Below are 18,528 nucleotides of genomic sequence, written 5' to 3' on the forward strand. Positions count from 1 at the left end.
GCACTGGCTAATATTTTAGCATTAAATTCACATTTGCATCCTTTTTTGCTGAACAGTTTAATGAGCCTTACAAATGATGAGACTTTAACGAGAGGAAGGCAAAGGGTGGCATTTTATGAAAAGGCCGAAAATGGCAAGTGTCACCCTGATTGCTGTTGTTTTTATTTCCTACTGGCTGGTCCCTCTGGCTTGAGCAGTAGCCCCATTGTGTTGGAGTTAGTGCTAGCTATTATAGTTGCACATCATTAAAGCACCGCTTACTAATGAAACTGTTGAGACTCTCATGGATTGATTTGAGTTCTGCCTGGCCTTCTTTTAGGTCGGAACTGTGAGATTAGCAAACACAGTATCCTAGTGATGCAAAGGAGGACACCTAGTGGTTGCTGTACCTTTTTTCTTAGCCACTCCTGAAATCGTGTCTGTCAACAGGCAATGGTAGTACCAGAGATGTAATTTTACTGTGTTTAATTTCTGTAGGCTTGAATTTTTGTGTTATTTTGAACCTGGATTAGAATGTTCACATCACTAAATGTCTAACCTGCCCGATCGACCTTTGTGTACTAATCTGACTCTATTTAAGAATGATTTGCGTCATGTTCTTTCATACAAAATTTACTGAAAGTCCTGCCAATTCTGAAGGAATAACTGAGATGTAACAGCTTCAGATCGAAGTTTAGATGTCTTTAACAATGTTTTCCATTATCAGGATTATTTAAAGTCCTTTTAAGATATATTCATTAGTTCTGCTACCATTGCTTTGTGCTTCTTATAACAAAATTGTTCATTGAATCATTTTTAGACTTCAAAGAGAGAAAATTAAGATTACATATTGTTATAGCACTACATCAGTAAATGTGAAGTAAACCAGTAACATCACTGATATATACTGCAAAGGTACTGTATTCAGTGGCTAGTCTCTGGTTTGTATTATTAAAAAAGGATAATTGTATTATAAGCCTCTGAATTTAGACAAAGCAAAGGAATTGCTATGGTATGAGAGGAGCTAAAGGGTGGAATGTACAAAATCCTTTTTACAGCTGAAAAGATGGATAAATCTGCCAAAATATCCTGGATTTACAGAATCATTGGGCAAAAGTACCCATTAGCCAAGACTGTGCATATGAATTCTCCTGACATTGTCAGCATCATTGTCTGGCAGCATTGTATAAACAGTTTAAATGTCAGTTGTTAAAGTGCAAATACAAAGAAGCTAAATTGCTGTAATTTTTCATTTAAAAGTATTGTTTTACAGTTAGGCAAAAAGAGAGAACTTTTAAAAAATCTGTTTGTTTTCCGCCTTTAGATCCTATTGATATTGTTAAAGACCCTATTCCACCACATGAATACAAGTCAGAAGAGGATCCAAAGCTTTATAAATCTGTGAAGACTAAAAGAGGGCCATTGTCAGAGGACTGGATTGAGGGGTACAAGAACAACCCTGGAAAATATCCAATCATGTGTGCATATAAACTATGCAAAGTGGAGTTCAGATACTGGGGGATGCAGTCTAAAATCGAGAGATTTATCCATGATGTTGGTGAGGATCTGTAGTCTTACTGTCAAAGAAATTTGTACTTACTGTCAAAATGTTTACATTGTTTTTAGCATTTCTGACTCAGAATGCAGCAGCATGCATGTTACATAAACAGGGTGTGATTAGTTTTTCATGTGTGGATGCCTTAAGAGGACACTAGGCTACTCATATTAACACTTGGCACAGAATCCTGTGCATAGAACATAAGTGATGCCCAAAAGGAGATTCTCAGGTTTGATTTTGACAGTGCCATGGAGGATGGCTGTGGGGACTGCCCAGAGTAGTCAGCATCACTCCTGTTGTTTGCCGTTAGATTTCATGTAGACCGTAACCATGTTTGGCCATACCTATATTCTGTTTCAAACCCAGAGTGGGCAGGATCTTAATCCTCTGAAAAACGGATGCATTTGTCAAAAACCTAGCTAATGCTTTCAAAGGTCTATTCATTTTCCTTTAATGGGCCAAGTCTTCAGCCGCCTCCCAAATCCAAGTAAATGGACTTTGCAAAAGGATCTGCCACAGGGTTCAGTAGAAGTGGGGTTCTCTAACCTGTCCCACATTCCAGAGCTGCTCTCTCTCTCTCTCTCTCCCCCGCTTCCCTTCTGAATGAGAGAGACCTGCCCTGTAAACTTCCTCAGGGCCCAGCAATTCAAAAAGGCCTGAGGCTAGGAGGGCTAGAACAATTTGTATAGTGGGAGTGCTGAGAGTCATTGAGCCAAACTGTAAACACTGAATATAATGCAAACCACTTCAAGCCAAGGGGTGCTGCACACATTGTTTCAGCATCTATGCCCAGGGTTGTTCTTTGTGGAGTGTTCCTGTAGGTGCTCCACCTTAGGTGCTTCAGTGCCATTGAGCTCGAGGTCGGAGATTTGTGACAGCAGTGCCTGTGGCCGGCCACGCGCTCAGGGAGCCTGTGTGTGTGTCCTGAGGAATCTGTTGTACATGCACGTCCTCCCCCCTTCCCCCAAGTTCCTTCTCTTCTGCTGTGTTCACTGGTCAGCAGTCTCCCTTCATCCGCATCTTACCTTTCTACCTACCTAGAATTTGCCTCAGAAATCCCGCCTAGTTGATTTAGCCTAACTCTTCTGACCCTTTACTTTCTTTATTCAAACAAACAAACAAAAAGACGCATCGCCGGATAAGCGTGAGAAGCCGCGTACTAAGCCCACACAGTGCCAACTCCCTAGGCTATTCCAGGCTCGTCTGGATTTAAAAGGTGTACGAGTCGCAAGCTATCCTTTTCAGTTTCTGATGGGCACGCAGAGTGTGTTCATTGTCTGGACGAACACCACTTTACAGAGCATTGCCCACACTGCCAAATGTTCACAGACTGATCCAGGAAATTGAGGGAGCTACAGCTTAAACTGCTGCAAATGGAGAAAAAGGCTCGGTAAGCGTCTGACTTAGAGCAATCTACTCCCTCCAGACAAATATCACCTGGGATGGAGTCGGAGTTAATGGCGCATACAGGATCGAGTCCTAAGGACCATGAAAACGAAAACAAGAAACAGTCCCATTCCTCCTCTGGGACTGACTCCCCATTGAGGAAGTGTGCTTCCCACAAAAAAGCTGCACCGGCAACCCTGCAAATGGGTTGTGATAAACAACAGACAGCAGGGACCAGCAAGGAGAAAAGCCAGGACTCTAAACACCCACAGTATTCCTTCCATAAACCGCCAGAGGCAAAGCGCAAAGCCTCAGCAGTGACACCGAGCCAAACGGCTACGGTACTGTCTTCTATGCCAAACAGACACCACTCGCAGAATCACAGAATCATAGAACACTAGGACTGGAAGGGACCTCGAGAGGTCATCGAGTCCAGTCCCTTGCCCCATGGCAGGACCAAATACTGTCTAGATCATCCCTGAAAGACATTTTATCTAATCTATTCTTAAATATCTCCACAGATGGAGATTTCACAACCTCCCTAGGCAATTTATTCCAGTGTTTAACCACCCTGACAGTTAGGAACTTTTTCCTAATGTTCAACCTAAACCTCCCTTGCTGCAGTTTAAGCCCATTGCTTCTTGTTCTATCCTCAGAGGCCAAGATGAACACGTTTTCTCCCTCCTCTTTATGACACCCTTTTAGATACCTGAAAACTGCTATCATGTCGTTCCCTCCCCCCCCCCCCCCCCCAGTATTCTCTTTTCTAACTAAACAAACCCAATTCTTTCAGCCTTCATTCATAGGTCATGTTCGCTAGACTTTTAATCATTCTTGTTGCTCTTCTCTGGACCCTCTACAGTTTCTCCACGTCTTTCTTGAAATGCGATGCCCAGAACTGAACACAATACTCCAACTGAGGCCTAACCAGTGCAGAGTAGAGCAGAAGAATGACTTCTAGTGTGTTGCTTACAACACTCCTATTAATGCATTCCAGAATCATGTTTGCTTTTTCTTCAACAGTATCACACTTGACTCATATTTAGCTTGTGGTCCACTATAACCTCTAGATCGCTTTGTGCCGTACTCCTTCCTAGACAGTCGCTTCCCATTCTGTATGTGTGAAACTGATTGTTCCTTCGTAAGTGGAGCACTTTGCATTTGTCTTTATTAAACTTCATTCTGTTTACCTTAGACCATTTCTCCAATTTGTCCAGGTCATTTTGAATCATGACCCTATGCTCCAAAGCAGTTGCAATCCCTCCCAGCTTGATATCATCTGCAAACTTAATAAGTGTACTTTCAATGCCAATATCTAAATCGTTGATGAAGATATTGAACAGCGCCGGTCCCAAAACACACCCTTGCGGAACCCCACTTGTTACACCTTTCTAGCAAGATTGAGAGCCATTAATAACTACTCTCTGAGTACGGTTATCCAGCCAGTTATGCATCCACCTTATAGTAGCCCCATCTAAGTTGTATTTGCCTAGTTTATTTATAAGAATATCATGCAAGACCATATCAAACGCCTTACTAAAGTTTAGGTATACCACATCCACACTTCTCCCTTATCCACAATCATTATCCTATCAAAGAAAGCTATCAGATTGGTTTGACATGATGATCTTTACAAATCCATGCTGGCTGTTCCCTATCACCTTACCGACTTCCAAGTGTTTGCAGATGATTTCCTTAATTACTTGCTCCATTATCTTCCCTGGCACAGAAGTTAAACTAACTGGTCTGTAGTTTCCTGGGTTGTTCTTATTTCCCTTTTTATAGATGGGCACTGAGTGCGAGTAAATCAACGAAAGCAGCACCTCCGACACTGTAAGCGTACCCAGCATCACTCCCACATAACAAACAGCTGGCGTTTGCGATAACACCACTCTGCACTCCACAAGCCTCCTGCCTCCCGCCTCCCCCAGCTCCACAGCTGCTATCACAATTTATAACTTCAGTGGAGCTGTCAGCCAGCTCCATACCGGAGTCGCCTCTCCTCAGCACCAGCGGTACCCTGAATGCCTCACGGTGCAACCTTTCAATTACACTGGCCAGCTGTATTGCTTCGTCACTCAGTGTCAATGAGGAGATGTCTTACAAACCGTCGCGATTAAAGTGACGCACTACTCAAAGAGCACAGTAGTACAGCCAGCAATGGCAGCTACCACAGTGCTTCCCAACCCAGTTTATGCCTAACTGGCCATATTGGAACCCCTCAGCAGCTTATAGGCAACAACAATCTGCCCAATCACAGCAAAAGAGCCAAACATCAAGGTCACAGGCACCTAACAGCCATACTGTAGAACAATACAGCTCAGACTCAGAGGAACAGGAGGTGGACTATATGGGGGAAGAACAGTGATCTTCCCCTTCTCCACCCAGGCAGAATTCCTCCACATCCCCAGAGGATACCATCGTAATCCTGCCACCAATTATGAGTGATGACTTTAGGTCGTTTCAGGACCTCTTTAAGAGAGTCACTGACACCTTGGAGATCTCTCTCTGATGTGCCACAGACACAGCACAAGCTTATAAACATTTTACAAACATCTTCTGTCACAAAGCTGGTCATCCCCATGAATGAGGCAATAATGAGCCCTGCCAAAAATATATGGCTCAAACCGGCCACAGCCACTCCCATTTCTGTAGACAGAAAATACTATGTCTCTCCCAAAGGGGCAGAATTTCTTTTTTCACACCTGGTACCAGATTCCCTTGTGGTAGAAGCTGTGAACCAGAGGGGAAAACAACAAGCAACACGAATAACTCCATACGATAAGGACTGGAAGAGACAAGATGCAATGGGGGAAAAGGCATATTCCTCTGCAAGCCTACAAATGAGAATTGCTAACTATACCACATTATTAGCAAAATACACCCACCAGATCTTAGACCAATTATCAGCTTTTATTGACCCAATGTCGGACAATAAGAGAGATCAGTTTAAAACAAACATTAAAGGCACATTAATATCCTGTACTACCCTGCAGGCTGCCTCAACTTAGCGGACACAGTAACCAGATCACTCGCTGCAGCTGTGGTAATGAGATGAGCCTAATGGCTTCAGCTTTTGGGGATTTCCCATAGAAGTTCAATCTACTATAGAAGACCTCCCATTTGAAGGTACGAAGCTTTTCTCAAAGTCCACAAATACCTCTGCATATCTTGAAGGACTCAAGAGCTACCCTCAGAACCTTAGGCATTCAGGTGCCTATTACAAGAAGAAAGCAAAACAGGTCATTCCAACAAAGATACAGACACATATCATTTAATCAACATCTATGACAATAGACGACATCCAAAACAAAACAGGCAGAGACAGCCCCCCTACCAAGCCTCCGCTCAACATCCATCAGTATCCAGGCAAAGTTTTGAAGCCCTGGTCGTGGGTCTGACAACCCCAAAATTCCCGAGGCAGCAATCCACTTCATCCTCAGTATTTGGCAACAGACTAGCCGACTTTTATACAACACGGTCGACCATTACCACCGACAGGTGGGTGCTGGAAATCGTGAAAACAGGCTACTGCATTCTGTTTATACCTCCGCCCCCCTTTCCCATCCCTTTTCACGGACTCCTCTCATGAGATATTGCTTCTATAAGAGGCAGAACACCTACTCAGCCTCGGTGCCAGAGAGGAGGTACCAGAACAACAGAGGGGCAGGGGATTCTATTCTTACTATTTCCTCACCACCGAAAAGTCAGGTGGTTGGAGACCAATATTAGACCTACGCAAGCTCAACCGTTTTGTCAAATATCAACATTTCAAGATGGTCACCCTTGTAACCATCATACCTGCCTTGGAAAAAGGAGCATGGCTGTCTACTCTCGACCTTTAGGATGCTTATTTCCATAAATCTATACACCCGGCACATAGGAGGTTTCTACGCTTTACAATAAAGAACAGACACTTCCAGTACAGAGTGCTACCATTTGGACTCTCAACAGCCCCAAGAGTATTCTCGGAGGTACTGGCAGTGGTCACCACACAACTACACAAAAACAAGATTTCAGTATTCCCATATCTGGACGATTGTCTTATAGCGAGCCGCACAGAAGACAACGCACTGCATGCTATCACAGTGGTGAAAACACTCTTTGAAAATCTCACTTTAAAAATAAACACAACAGACTGCACTTTGACCCCAACACAAGCACTGGAGTTCTAGGGGCACATCTGGATTGCATGAAAGCCAAAGCTTACTTACCTCACCACAGTTGGGTGACCATCAAGGACCTGATAGCAACAGCACAGAACAGTCCAGTCATACCAGAATGACTATGCCTGAAAATATTGGGACACATGGCAGTGGCAACATTCGTAGTACCCCATGCTCGACTACACATGAGACCAATACACGTCTTGCAAAGCCCAGTCTACTGACCACGAACCCACTCATTACACAAACTCCTGTCCATACCAAACAAGATAAATGATAGAAATGTAGCCGTGTTAGTCTGGTGTAGCTGAAATAAAATACAGGACTATGTAGCACTTTAAAGACTAACAAGATGGTTTATTAGATGATGAGCTTTCGTGGGCCAGACCCACTTTCTCAGATCAAATAGTGGAAGAAAATAGTCACAACCATATATACCAAAGGATACAATTAAAAAAAATGAACACATATGAAAAGGACAAATCACATTTCAGAACAGAAGAGGGATGCGGGGGGGGAGGGGGAAAGAAGGAAGGTAAATGTCTGTGAGTTAATGATATTAGAGGTGGGGAAAGGTAGATGTCTGTGAGCTAATGGTATTAGAGGTGATAATTGGGGAAGCTATCTTTGTAATGGGTAAGGTAGTTGGTGTCTTTGTTGAGCCCCCCGCGGTGAGTGTCGAATTTTAGCATGAATGACAGTTCAGAGGATCCCTTTCAAGTGCAGATTTGAAAGTCTTCTGGAGTAGGATGCAAGTGATTAGGTCGTTGAGACAGTGTCCTTTCGACACTGGCTACTAAAGTGCCGTTCAAATTCCTGTTCTCACTTTCTGGTGACATCTATACTATTATAAAAGGAGAGTGTCCATCATGCTGTCTGTCACAGAGAACATTTGAGAAGACTTGAGAAGTTTCTAGGAGGAGGCAGGCCCCAACCTCACCTACAGCCCCGTCCGCTCTGCTGAGGCCCTGTCCCCACCACAGGAAGGGGAGGAATATGAGCACTGCACCCGTTCCCTCTCACCATGGAGAGGGGAAGAGCACGTGCATGCCCCCCCTCATCCCAGGATCCCCAGCCCAATGGGGAGGGAATAGGGTACATAGCCCCCAAAGCTCACTGCCCCTGGGAGCTGCGCAGAGGGAGGCAGCGACGTGTGCCCAGAGTGTGTGTACACTCCAGCATCCCTGGAGCAGCAAGGAGTGAAGCGGCTGCATGGCCTGAGTCTCCCTACCCCAGGGAGCAGCCAGGAGGGAGGAGGCCCCACAGCCTGAGCAGGACTAAGCCTCCCCGACCCCAGGAGCAGCAAGGAGGGAGGAGGCTACGTGGCTCCAGTCTCCCTGGCCCAGAGCAGTGGGAAGGGAAGCAGCCGTGCCGCCCAAGCCTCCCTGCCCCCAGGAACAGTGGGGAGGGAGGAGTCCACATGTACGTCTACCATCTCAACAGTATGGGGTAATGCTAGTTATAAATAAAAAGCAGGCAACAGTATCTCCATCAGTGTAAACAAACTTGTTTGCCTTAGTGATTGGTAGAACAAGAAGTAAGATTGAGTGGACTTGTAGGCTCATTGCCTTATTTTTGAGTGTAGTTAGGTAACCAAAAATCCCTACATTTATAATTACACTTTTACGGTCGAATCAACAAGGAGTCCAGTTGCACCTTAAAAACTAGTAGTTTTATTATGGCATAAGCTTTTGTGATTTGCAACTTACTTCATCAAATGTGTGAAGTGAGCTACAACTCATGCAAGCATATGCCTTAATAAAATGGCCAGTCTTTAAGGTGCCATCAGACTCCTTGTTGTTTTTGCCGAAACCAATTAACACAACTACCTTTGAAATCTTTCATGATAGAGACATTGCAGTAGAGTACTTGTATGAGGTGAATTAAAATAAAATCTATTTAAATGTACAATGCATGTATTTAAAATAAAAAATAATACAAAGTGAGCACTGTAAACTTAGTATTCTATTATAATTGAAATCAATATGGAAAAAATAGAAAAACACGCAAAATATTTACTAAATTGTAATTGGTGTTTTACTGTTTAACAGTGTAATTAATCACAATTAAGATGTTTATTGATCACACAAATTACCTGTGATTAATTGATACCCTAATGTGAAGTGATTTAAGTTCCATAAAATAGGAGAAGTCTTTGAAGGAGAGACAGAAAATTGACTAAAGAGTGGAAATTAAAAGTTGGGTATTGTGGGAGATCAGTAAGCTTGCTTAACAACTCTGGAAGCAATACTTACTACGTGGGAAGTAGTCTCCCTTTTTAAAATATATTTCCTTAGCATTGGTAACAGTTTGTAGGATTTCTTAGAGGGTAAGTAAGTACTCCTGTGGCAGTCTCCTTAGAGTCAGTCTCTCTCTCTCTCTCTTTTTCGAAATACCCTATTTCGAGATAAAAAATGCTGTTTAGATGCAGTTATTTCGAGAAAAAATCCTTTTTTTGAAATAACCCTTACTCCTTGGTTTAAGGGTTATTTCAAAAGAAGGGTTTTTTCTCGAAATAACCGCCTCTGAATAGTGTTTTTAATCTCGAAATAGGGTATTTCAAAAAAGCAGCTGGCCACAATTATGCAAATGAAGCGCGGGAAATTCAAATCCACGCTTCATTTACAATTTCGGTCTGTTGCATTTGCATTCCTCTCTTGGAAGAGGAATGCTGTTGTCAGTTGAAATGGTCAGGGCAGTGTGTGCATGTGTGTTACACCCAAGTCTTCAACTGCTGAGACACAAAGTCTCATTGCAGTGGGCAGCCTAAGAGGCTAGAACCGGGGTCCCGTCGCAGAGGGCAGCCAACAGGCTCTCAGACGCCCCGGTGTGTGTGTGCGCTATACACCCGAGACTTCAACTGCTGAGACCGGGGTCCCTTGCAGCGGGCAACCTGGAGGAGGTTGACAGGCGCCCCAGTGAGTTCATAGGGAAAGCTTATAACACCTCAGATTTTAGCTGCTAGGATACAGAAATCCCTTCGCAGCGGGCAGCCTGGGGAGGCTGAGAGGTGCCCCAATGGATCTGTCCCCTGGAAGCGACACGATCCAAAACGCCCAAGCTCTTCCTATACCTGTCCCTTTTGACTGGCTGAAGTTCTTTTGTTTGTGTTTGGTTCGGGTACAGCAGCACGGGTTCAAGTCAGAAGCTTGACACGCACTGGCTTATTTATAGGAGAAAGAGAAAAGAAATAAAGAAACTTGGTTCAATATATATATATATATTATAAGTGAATGAGGGCATCCCACTTATTCCCAAAGTTTATAGCTAAATCACCTTACCAAAGGCAGTTTACAATAGAAATGAAGCAGTTTGCCTTAAGAAACTATAATAAAGTAACTAAACTTATAACAGAGTGACAAAGTGTACACATAAAGAAAACACATTGCAGGTACAATTCTCACCCCTGCGTTCCAGACTTAGCATGGCCAGCATCTTTCTTTCAATTCCTCGGGAAGAAGTAGGGCGAGGTTGGGCATCCCACGGACCTCGGGAGACAATCAATACCTGCCAGCAGGTGTAGGTGATTGGAGCTCAAATGGGGTGGGCAACTAAACCCTCTTTATACCCCTTGGGTCACATGGGCTTCTTCCTGGTCTCAAGTGGCCAGTTAGGAAAAATGGCTTTGAATGCCAAGTTTCCCACAAAGGGTGCAAAGCATAATTCACACCTGGGAAGATGCAGACAATGGGCACCTCTGGTATGTGATGAGCGAAGATTCCTCTCCTGAGACAGTGCAGGCGTGTCAATTACTGATCCTAGCCATCACGGCGACGGGAGGCCTCCCAGTCGTCAGCTAGCCCATTTACTGTCTGGTTTCTGTTTATGGTAGAGTCAGGGACAGGCACCACACCTGCGTTCCCAAGGCATCAAAGGCTGACTGCCTTTCTCTTGTTCTCTGGGGGGGGGGGAAACAAGATGGGGTTCGGGGAAAAACAAGATGGGGTTTGTGTCTGGCTACAGCTGTATAGACATAGTCTGTGTATCTCACACACACACACACACACGTGGTAACACAGCTACTCCTCTGATGTATAGATCAGCAAAGTCATTTGTCCATGGTCAACTACTCAGTACCAGAACTGGGAGTGGCATGCAAGAGTTCAGGCTCCCAGTTTTCTGTGGTATGTTGTTTGACTGTGCTTCCTTAAAGTATGTCTACACTGCTCGCTCTTCATGACTGGAGGAGAGCTCTTCCAACAATTAAAAAAAATGAAACCAAAAACCTGAACTAGGGGTGGTAACTTAATTGCTGGGAGGAAAGCGATGTGTAGTGCTTTTTAGCACTAAAACTTTCATTGCTCAGGGGGTGTTTAGAAACCGCTTTAATGAAGTACTCTAGAAAGTTCAGGAAAAGTGTTGAAAGAGAAGAAAATATTAGTTTAGTTAAATATAGAAAAAATTTGGTCCCTTTCTGAGGGGCAAGGTAAGGAGGTAAGTAGTTAGCAAGGCTGTTAGCATTTTCTGAGTCTCTTATTCAACATAGCAGTCATTTTGTTAACTAATTGTACAGTTGCTTTGCTGTCTGATGTTGTGAAGCACTCAAAATATGGGTTATTAAATTAGTCAAAATATGGGTTATTAAATTAGTGAACCCCAAAGCATTTAATTACATTAACAAAGCACAGTATTTCACAAGTTTAGGTTTTTTGCCATTCTCACTCAGTTGATACCCTTTATACATGAGTTACATTTCTTTTGTTTTTCTTAAACAAATCAGTGATGAGGTGTCTTAAGAGCTTTTATTACAGACAGTGTGTACTCCAGTGCTGATGACTTGAGAGCTTTCTAGATAAGCCAGTATTTTTCTGAAAAGTTTTGCTCAGTTCCCCTCCCTCCGCAGACAGGCTGCTGCCACCCTGTGCTGCTGCCTCTGATACAGAGGCAGTAGTGTGAGGTGGCAGGGGGCTCTCTGGGAGTGCATTGGCTGCTGGCCCTACCCCTGGGGACTATTGAATAGTCATGTAATCGCTAAAATTTGATGTGATTACACGATTATTCAATGAGTCGACCAGTCAGTGTATGGCACCAACAGGCTTGCGGTTGGCTGTGTGGGGGAAGGCAAGCAGCATATGCCCACAGACAGGTACAAGCAGCAGGACCAGCTGAGTCAATGGGAAAGCCCCCTCCCAAGGAGTTGAGTGATGCTGTGCTAGTATTAGCGGGCCTTCACAAACTGCGATGGGCAGACATAAGGCCTAGTGTATTACACTTCAACCCAGACATCAGTCAAGCTAACACAAAGGGTCTGTGGGAATGCTGAGAGCAGCTTTACAACGCCTGCCTCCCACTTCCCTGAGTGTAACCCTCTAGCCAGGAAAAGTTCACCCCCCCGCAGTTGCTCCAGTCTAAGGCACTGGGCAGGCAGGGCACATTGTGCTGTAGAATTGCCTTTGGCAGATTTCTTACATTTCAGCTCTTAACTATTACCTAACTAGCCAATAACCCATCATACAACGGAATTTTTCGAGACTCTCCTCCATGTCCGTCTCTCTCTCCTCCTCCTCCTCCTGCCTCCCCCCTCTCTCTCTCAGCTCTCCTCCACCTCCTGCCTCTCTCTCTCCGTCTCTGTTTCTCTTCTCCTCCTCCTCCTGCCTCTCACTCTCCCTTTCTCTTCTCCTCCCCCTCCTGCCTCTCATTCGGGGGCAAGCAGTGCAAGCAGCTGTTTGGGCTCCACGCTCCTCATGCAGCATGGGGAGTGAGGAGCCTAAATCGCCTCTTGCTCCCCACGGTAGCCCAGTGGAGCGGTGCAGAAATCTGCTTAGCGCTACAGTGATAGGCGAAGGGGGGCAGAGTGGTGACGTACACGTCTCCCTTCCCCTCCCGCCGTGGCGCTCGGCTGAGTTCTGCGCCGCTCAGCTGGGCCGTGGCGGGGGAGCAAGCGGCGGCAAGCTGAGCAGCACAGAACTCAGCCAAGCACCATGGCGGGAAGCAAGTTTGCCCCCCAGAGGCAAGTCTGTAACGCCACAGCATTACAGACTCACAGACACTGGGCTACTATATATATGATTAATCTAACTTAACACAACCACATTATTAGCATGATAGGCAAGAAACTTGATAGGCTACAAGTGTATTAAAAGCTTTGCTAAAGTCAACACATCCCCTGCCTTCCCAATGTCCACAGAGCCAGTTACCTCATCGTAGAAGGCAATCAGGTTGGTCAGGCATGACTTACCCTTGGTGAATCCATGTTGACTATTCCTGATCACTTTCCTCTCTCAAAGTGATTCAAAATGGATTCCTTGAGGATCTCCTTCATGATTTTTCCAGGGACTGAGGTAAGGCTGACTGGTCTGTAGTTCACTGGATTATTCTTCTTTCCTTTTTTAAAAATGAGCACTACATTTTAGAGATGTAATAGTATACTTGATTAACTGATAAGCAAAAGGAAAAGCTGCTGGCCTCACCCCTATGGACTGTAGAATAGTCGAGTAACTGATAAGAATTCATTAGGTTAATCTACTATTCAATTATTTGATATGTAAGATACCTACTACATTTGCCTTTTTCCAGTCATCTGGGACTTCCCCCGATCTCCATGACTTTTCAAAGGTAAATTGCAAGTGGTTCTGCAATGACATCTATCAACCTCCTCAGCATCCTCGACTGGATAAGATCAAGCTGCCACACTCTAAAAATAGTGTAGTTGGGGTTAGCATGGTGGTAGCCTAAGTTAGCTGCCCAAGTTCATTCCCTTTAGGGGTCCAGCTGGGTTTGTACTCTAGCCCAAGTTGCCACCAATGTCACCCCTGGCTATGCTATTTCTAGTGCATTAGCTCAAGCAAAGCTAGTGCACATAAGTCTACTTAAGTAGGGAAACATTCTGTCAGCTGAAATAAAGATGTACCTTAAAAATATTAAAATTGGAAGAACGTAATTCAGTAAAGGTTACATCTACCAAATTTGGCAGACATGAGCCTGACCCATATTACCACATGATAGGTTTGTGCTGCAGTATGTCCTGCAACAGTACAGGTTATTGCAGCTGTGTTTTGTAAAAATTGTACCTGGAGTTGCAGGGTTATTTGTTCTTATTAACTCTTGGTCAAAGTTCTCTCTCATCTTTTCCATCCATGTGCCAAATAATTTTGTGTTTGTGTACACTAAGGCATGTGCCAATGTGCACCACCCGTAGAAAAACAAACAAAAAACCCCTATCCATGGGCACTTTCCTAATCAGCTGGGCAGCATTTGAATCTCTCCTGAGCAGACACACAAGTGCACAGATTACAGGGAACACTGCTCTAAATCACATTTGCTCAGTTTACTAGTGTCATGCTTTTTTGTTCTAAAAGTCCAAGAAAGTTCTCCTGAGATCTGGCAGTAGAACTGGGAATCCCTTCTTGCACTAGGAGCATGGTTTTGTGGTTAAGCTACTGAACGGACGCTTGAGGTCAGCTTTCACTTCCCACTTGAGACAAGGCCTTCTTTTGTAATTTTGGAAAGGTTACATTGTCCCCAGCTCTACACCACAGTTCCCCATCTGTAAAGCTGCGATTATATTATTTTGTGAGTGATTCTGGCAATGGCCAATAACCTCTTCAGCAGTAGAAGTTGGGAACACAAGAAGCATCTTAAAAATTCCAATGATTGCTACCATCTCCCTTACCCAGAATCCCCCTCTTCTTTTTGCTGGATGAGCATCCAGATAGTGCTTTTCCGAAGCCTGCTTGGCTAAGACAAATATTGCTCTGCTAAGGAAGCTGGCATAATGTATCACCACATGTGTGTGAAGGGGCTGGCATTGGTTTGAAGCAATTCAGTTCTTATCAATAAACCAGAAAAATACAACTGAGATGGGGCTACTATAAGATGGGTGCATAATTGGCTGGATAACAATTCTCAGAGAATAGTTATTAATGGTTCACAGTCATGCTGAAAGGGCATAACAAGTGGTTTTCTGCAGGGGTCTGTTTTGGGAGTGATTCTGTTCAATATCTTCATGAATGATTTAGATATTGGCATAAAGAGTACGCTAATTAAGTTTGCAGATGATACCAAGCTGGGAGGGGTTGCAACTACTGTGGAGGATAGGATCATAATTCAAAATTATCTGAACAAACTGGAGAAATGGTCTGAGGTAAACCAAATGAAGTTTAATAAGGACAAATTCAAAGTACTCCATTTAGGAAGGAACAACCAGATTCACACATACAGAATGGGAAGCGACTGTCTAGGAAGGAGTACTGCAGAAAGGGATCCAGGGGTCATAGTGGACTATAAGCTAAATATGAGTCAACAATGTGACACACTGTTGCAAAAAAAGCAAACCTCATTTTGGGATGCATTAACAGGAGTGTTGTGAGCAAGACATGAGAAGTCATTCTTCTGCTCTATTCTGCACTGATTAGGCCCCAGTTGAAGTACTGTGTCCAGATCTTGGCACAACATTTCAAGAAAGATGTGAAGAAATTGAAGAAGGTCCAGAGAAGAGCAACAAAAATTATTAAAGGTCTAGTGAACATGAGCTATGAGGGAAGACTGAAAGAATTTGACTTGTTTAGTTTGGAAAGGAGATTTTGGAATCTCTCTCTCTGGAGATGTTTAAGAGCAGGTTAGACAGACATCTATCAGGGATGGTCTAGTCTCTAGAGGGTGCTTGGTCCTGCCGAGAGGGCAGGGGACTGGACTCAATCTCTCGTGGTCCCTTCCAGTTCTAGTGTTCTATGATTCTATTATCTTTCTGTCTCAGTGGGGTGTTCAGGATCAATTAAGTGATGTTTGTGACATGCTCATATACTGTGGTAGTGGGGGTCAGAAAAGAACTTGGATCATAGCCAGCAAGAAAGATTCTTTCCATAAGTCATATTGTACAGTGTAATCTGATTTTTTTTCCTTGTGCGGATTTGTCGTGCCTGAAAGAGCCATTCCCAACTTAATTGTCACATCCTAGCTTTCAAGGCTTGTAGTTAGATACAAATATGTTTTGTTCAATGAAAGTATTTGAACTGGAATGACAGGTACACAATAAACAGAGAGAAACACAATATCATTTTCAAAAGATTAGTGTTGTAAGAGGTGATTTAGATCTCCATGCAAACCATTCATCCAGTTCTAGTACAGAACAGGACTGTTCTCTTGTTGGAGTGAGTGTTGAACATATAATTCCTTTAATCTAAGGGAAGGAGAGTGAGACCAAAAGGGGAAAAGGAATTAAAGGAGGCTGGTGTATTATCCCATGGTGTTTTGTTGGTCCTAATGATAACAACAAAGGTCTGTAATACATTCTACACTGGCAAGTTCTTCTTTGAGTAATGTCCCCGTCGGTGCTCCACTGTAGGTGATGGGTCACACAGAGCCACAGATTGGAGCCTTGCAAAGCCATTTCCCCCATTGAGCCGCACGTGCGCAGGAGGCGTCTCGAGATGCTCCCACCCAAGTGTGCTAGTCGTGTGGCTCAACTCCTCCCTTTCAGTTCCTCTTTAACCACCCTCATCAGCAGACGGAGCTCCAATATCTCCCTTGTCAGTCTGTTATCTCTCTTACTGTTCCACAAGTTATTACAGCCTCTCCCCAAGTTACGAACGAGTTACAGACCAAACACTTGGCTGTAACTAATTTGTTCGTAACTCGGACCCCATTGAGTTACATAGCGACTGCGCTGTTCTTAAGAGCGGGTCATGTTTGTAACTCGGGAACCACCTTTACGACTGCTCCATGGGAGCTTTGGTCATAAATGCGAACGGTCATAATTTGACCGTTCGCAACTCGGGGACTGGCTGTATTAGTTTTCCTCGTTCATTTACCAAAAAAAAAAAAAAAATTAAAAAATCACCCCTAGGGATTTGAACATGGCTTCCCGCACAGTACCTCTGAGAACCGGGCTTCTCCTGGCTCTTCCCCATCTCAAAAAAAAAAAAAAAAAGAAAGAGAAAAGACAATAATGAGATAGCACCTGAAACAACCAAATATGTCAGGCTCCTCAGGCTTTAAAAATGTGAGGAGTGCCTGGAGCCCATGCCTGTATTGGAAGGCCATTTGATATGTATATGGTGTTTGGGGGGGGAACCCACACACCACAAAAATGTGACCATTGTTCCTCCCTCAAGAGCCAGAAAAGAGAGAGAGCTCCGCCTCAGGATGGTCCTGTTTGATAAAGCTTTACAGCTGGCTGAGACACAGAATGCCTCCTGACTGTGGAAAAACTCACCTAAAAAAAAGACCTGTTTCCCCACTCCCCAGGAAAACTTCAAAAAAGAAAGCCTCGCCATCATGCTCTCTTCCCTTTTCCTCCTCCCCAAGAACTAGCAGGGGAGAGACACAGGGCACCGTGGAGACCCCTGCTACCAAAGCATCTGGGAGAGCTTCAATTCTAGCACCTGAACCAGGACGTGCTTCCTCGGTGCTGGCAGAAGCTCAATAGCGCTCCATTCATGCGGCACCACATGAGAAACCGGCAGTGTGAAAAGCCGTGAAGCCACAAGGAAAAGCGGCTCGCTCAATTAAAGTGGCACCAGCTCCAACAGTGCCACATGCTTCTACACTGGCGCCATCTGTGCTGATGGACCCGGAGCTGAGCCAGGCAGCACCCGAGATGCCGCAATCAAATGTTGAAAAACAGAGCAGGCATCAATACTCATGCTCTCCTTCTGGAGGTCTATCACCTGCAAGGTCTTCAACCAGGGGCTCTCCTCACATATTAAAATCTCCACTGTTGTCTCACCATGGTCCTTTACCTGACAATGATCAGATGTCTGTATTTTCCTCACAGCATACATCTCCAATGAAGTCACACTCATACCAGTATAGGGCTAGACCACATCAAAGCCCTTGGCACTCATACTGGGCTTACCTATCCCCACCTTACCTACCACAGTGACCACCTTGGGAACACTGGGACCCATATAGACAGTAATTCTCAGCTCACTCTACACCAGCAAGAAAAAGCACGCCCCCCAACATGATCCCCGCTTCTTACAGAAGACTCAGAGGAGGAGGAGGGTCAAATTCCGGGCAAAGACCCAGACATGCACGCACTCAATGTTCTTTAATCAGATAACTCTCCATCACAAATAGATAATGCATTACATGAGAAGATTGCCTTACCTATCTGAGGCAAATATGGAAACGTTGGATGAACTATGGAAAACATCGGCATCTATTCTGCCTACCAGCAAAAGGACGGACAGAAAATACTTTATTCTTCCAAAAGACATGGAATTTCTGTTAACCCTCCTTGACCCCCCCAGCAAACTCCTTAGTGGTAGAATCAGCGCAGCAGAGATCTAAATTGCCACAGTATAGGTCTGGTAACCAAGACAAAGATCATAAGAAGTTAGATCTCTTTGGCAGAAAAATCTACTCTTCTTCCACACTGCGATTGAGAATTTCATATTACTCTGCCTTTTTGGCAAACCATGATTTTGATAACTGTTCCAAATTGGGAGATCTCATGCAACATCTCCCTGAGTCGAAAAGACATATCCTCAAAGCAGT

The 18,528-nt window shown here is 44.2% G+C and overlaps 1 protein-coding gene and 1 long non-coding RNA gene across 12 annotated transcripts in view; one reads left to right on the forward strand and one right to left on the reverse strand.

The window, feature by feature from the left end:
• The window catches only part of PITPNM2 (phosphatidylinositol transfer protein membrane associated 2), a 264,295-nt gene that overhangs the window by 182,668 nt on the left and 63,099 nt on the right, over nt 1-18,528 (forward strand). For 10 of the 11 annotated variants that reach the window (XM_075898565.2, XM_075898562.2, XM_075898568.2 and 7 more), the window contains exon 6: nt 1,304-1,537. The exons of the other annotated variant lie outside the window; for it this stretch is intronic. In XM_075898565.2, the coding sequence (XP_075754680.1) occupies nt 1,304-1,537 (234 nt within the window). The remainder of the gene's footprint in view (nt 1-1,303; nt 1,538-18,528) is intronic. 11 annotated transcript variants of the gene reach the window in all.
• The window catches only part of LOC142818511 (uncharacterized), a 39,567-nt gene continuing 33,719 nt past the window's right edge, over nt 12,681-18,528 (reverse strand). The window contains exon 3 of the long non-coding RNA XR_012896013.2: nt 12,681-13,413. This is a non-coding gene — a long non-coding RNA (uncharacterized LOC142818511). The remainder of the gene's footprint in view (nt 13,414-18,528) is intronic.

This window comes from Pelodiscus sinensis, chromosome Z, assembly GCF_052426305.1.
Source record: "Pelodiscus sinensis isolate ZL-2025 chromosome Z, ASM5242630v1, whole genome shotgun sequence".
Classification (NCBI taxonomy): Eukaryota; Metazoa; Chordata; order Testudines; family Trionychidae; genus Pelodiscus; species Pelodiscus sinensis.